At 45.8% G+C, this 3,279-nt stretch overlaps 1 protein-coding gene across 1 annotated transcript in view; it reads right to left on the minus strand.

The window, feature by feature from the left end:
- CLEC4C (C-type lectin domain family 4, member C) overlaps positions 1-3,279 on the minus strand; it is a 17,479-nt gene that overhangs the window by 6,341 nt on the left and 7,859 nt on the right. Inside the window, 1 exon segment of the mRNA XM_011952627.1 lies at positions 2,422-2,612. Coding sequence (XP_011808017.1) covers positions 2,422-2,612 — 191 coding nt within the window.

A 3,279-nucleotide genomic window follows, 5' to 3' on the forward strand; every position in this document is an offset into this window, starting at 1 on the left:
GCTCTCTCACCCAGGCTGGAGTGCAGTGGCATGATCTCGGCTCACTACAACCTCTGCCTTCCAGATTCAAGCAATTCTTCTGCCTCAACCACCTGAGTATCTGGGACTACAGACATGAGCCACCTCGCCAGGCCTCAAATAATGTTGTACAAATAAGAAAATATATTTTGACATAGGTTTTCAGATTATTTTCAATGTACATGAACGAATATGAGAGATTGTTAGTGTTTTGTGTGCTTCCCTCCCTCTCCACCATATCAATTTATCTATTCATTCTTTCATTAAACATTTAAGCAGTCTATTGTCTGCTCAGACTCTGTGCTAAGTGTGGCATAGGAAGTCAAAACAAATAAAAGTTTACAACATGGCTGGGGAGACAGGATGAACAGCACTTTTGAAAACTTTGTAGGGTTAGGAAAAAATTAGAGTCCAGAGCCAAGAAAGCGGTAAGGGTAAATAGGCAGTAAATCAGACCTCATATAGATTATGATCTGGCTTTGAATCATTTGGATATTGTAGAAATTTCAGGCCCTGAAATTGCCATAATGTACTGTAGGACTTGTGCCAAGGCATGTGGCAAAAGCAAATGAAAATACTCTTTGGAAGCGAATAATATCTTAGGCTTCCAATTTTTGTTTGTTTGTTTTTGAGACAGAGTTTTGCTTTTTCACACAGGCTGGAGTGAAGTGGCATGATCTCGGCTCACCGCAACCTCCGCCCCCTGCAAGTGATTCTCTTGCCTCAGCCTCCTGAGTAGCTGGGATTACAGGCATGCGCCACCATGCCCAGCTAATTTTTGTGTTTTTAGTAGAGAAGGGGTTTCGCCATGTTGTCCAGGCTGGTCTCGAACTCCTGACCTCACGTGATCCACCCGCCTCAACCTCCCCAAGTGCTAGAATTACAAGCATGAGCCACTGTGCCTGGCCTCCAATTATTTTTATAAATAATTTTTCAAGTACAGCATGCACCACACAAGGATAATTTGAAACATACTATAGGCCAGACATGGTGTCTCAGGCCTATAATCCCAGCACTTTGGGAGACCAAGGCAGGCGGATCACTTGAGGCCAGGAGTTCGAGACTAGCCTGGACAACATGGTGTAACCCCATCTTTACTAAAAATACAAAAATTAGCCAGGAGTGGTGGCACGCACCTGTAATCCCAGCAGCTCAGGAGGCTGAGTCAAAGAATCACTTGAACCCAGAAGACAGAGGTGGCAGTGAGTCGAGATTGCGCCACTGCACTCCACCCTGGGGTGACAGAGAGAGACTTTGTCTCAAAAAAATAAAAAAAGAAGATCTGGGCACAGTGGCTCATGTCTGTAATCCCAGCACTTTGGGAGGCCAAGGCAGGTGGATCACCTGAGGTAAGGAGCTCGAGAACAGCCTGGCCAACATGGCGAAATCTCATCTCTACTAAAAATACAAAAATTAGCTGGGCGTGGTTGCGGGTGCCTGTAATCCCAGCAATTCGGGAGGCTGAGACAGGAGAATCGCTTGAACCCAGGAAGCGGAGATTGCAGTGAGCAGAGATCTCACCACTGCACTCCAGCCTGTGCGATAGAACAAGACTGTCTCAAAGGGAAAAAAAAAAAAACTGGCTGGGCACCATGGCTCACGCCTGTAATCCCAGCACTTTGGAAGGCCAAGGTGGGTGGATCACGAGGTCAGGAGTTTGAGAACAGCCTGGCCAATATGGTGAAACCCCGTCTCTACTAAAAATACAAAAATTAGCTGGGCATGATGGTGGTCGCCTGTAATCCCAGCTACTCGGGAGGCTGAGGCAGGAGAATCGCTTGAACCCTGGAGGCGGAAGTTGCAGTGAGCCGAGATTGAGCCACTGCACTCCAGCCTGGTGACAGAGCAAGAGTCTATCTCAAAAAAAAAAAAAAAACAAACCCCAGCAACAACAAAAAAATAAGCGTAAGCGTTGAACATTATAAAGTTTGACAGCATATTTGAAAGAGAAGCAAGATAAATTCTAGATTTGAAAAATACAATAACTGAATTTAGATGTTAATATACGGTTTTAATAGCAGGATTAGACATAGTTGAAAAAGATTAGTGAAGTGGGAGGGCCAGGCGCAGTGGCTCACGCCTGTAATCCCAGCACTTTAGGAGGCCGAGGCAGGCGGATCACGAGGTCAGGACACCGAGACCATCCTGGCTAACACGGTGAAACCCCGTCTCTACTAAAAATACAAAAAATTAGCCGGGCGTGGTGGCGGGTGCCTGTAGTCCCAGTTACTTGGGAGGCTGAGGCAGGAGAGTTGGTTGAACCCGAGAGATGGAGGTTGTAGAGAGCCACAATCGTGCCACTGCACTCCAGCCTGGGCAACAGAGGGAGACTCCATATCAAAAAGGAAAAAAAAAGACTATCAGTTAAGAAAGGAAACAGATTAGCTGCCTGTTAGAACATACCTGCTCTTCCTCGGTGTTGATCACCACCAGATCAGCCCCCATCACAGAACAGTTACTTTGACTCTCAGTCCAAGACTGCATCACAGTAGAAATAAAGTAGCAACTAGACTGAAATGATGTCCAAGGGGTTGGGCAGCAGCTCCAATCTTCCCAAAGGAATACAGAAGAAGAAAAAATATTAACAGAGAATTCTCCTCACATAAAGTTATAAGCTTAGCTCGCTAAGGTTTAGTTTTCATCTATGGATCTCCATGGATTTTTCCAAAGCTGAACCCATTTACTGCTGTATTTACTAATCTGTAGATCATTTCACTCTATATGGGGACCAGCAAACTTCCTGCAAAGGGCCAGATAGTAAATATCTTAGGATTTGGGGGCCATACAGTCTCTGTTGCAACTACTTAACTCTGCTACTGCAGTATGAAAGCAACCACTGGCAATATGTTACCAAAAACAAACAAACAAAAGAATATGGCAATAAAATGTCATTTACAAAAGTAGGCAGCTGGTTGAGTTTGGGCCATGCCTTAGTTTTCCAGGCCCTGCTTTAAACCCACAAAAATTATTTTAATGACAAGTACTTGCTGGGCACAGTGGCTCACACCTGTAATCCCAGCACTTTGGGAGGCCAACGCAGGCAGATCACGAGGTCAGGAGATGGAGACCATCGTGGCAACCACAGTGTAATCCCGTCTCTACTAAAAATGCAAAAAATTAGCCAAGTGTGGTGGCGGGCGCCTGTAGTCCCGGCAACTCGGGAAGCTGAGGCGGGGGAATGGCGTTAACCCGGGGGGCAGAGCTTGCAGTGAGCAGAGAGCGCGCACACAGTTTTTTGTTGTTGTTGTTGTTGTTGTTGTT

The sequence above is a fragment of the Colobus angolensis genome, unplaced genomic scaffold (assembly GCF_000951035.1).
Source record: "Colobus angolensis palliatus isolate OR3802 unplaced genomic scaffold, Cang.pa_1.0 Scaffold11, whole genome shotgun sequence".
NCBI lineage: Eukaryota > Metazoa > Chordata > Mammalia > Primates > Cercopithecidae > Colobus > Colobus angolensis.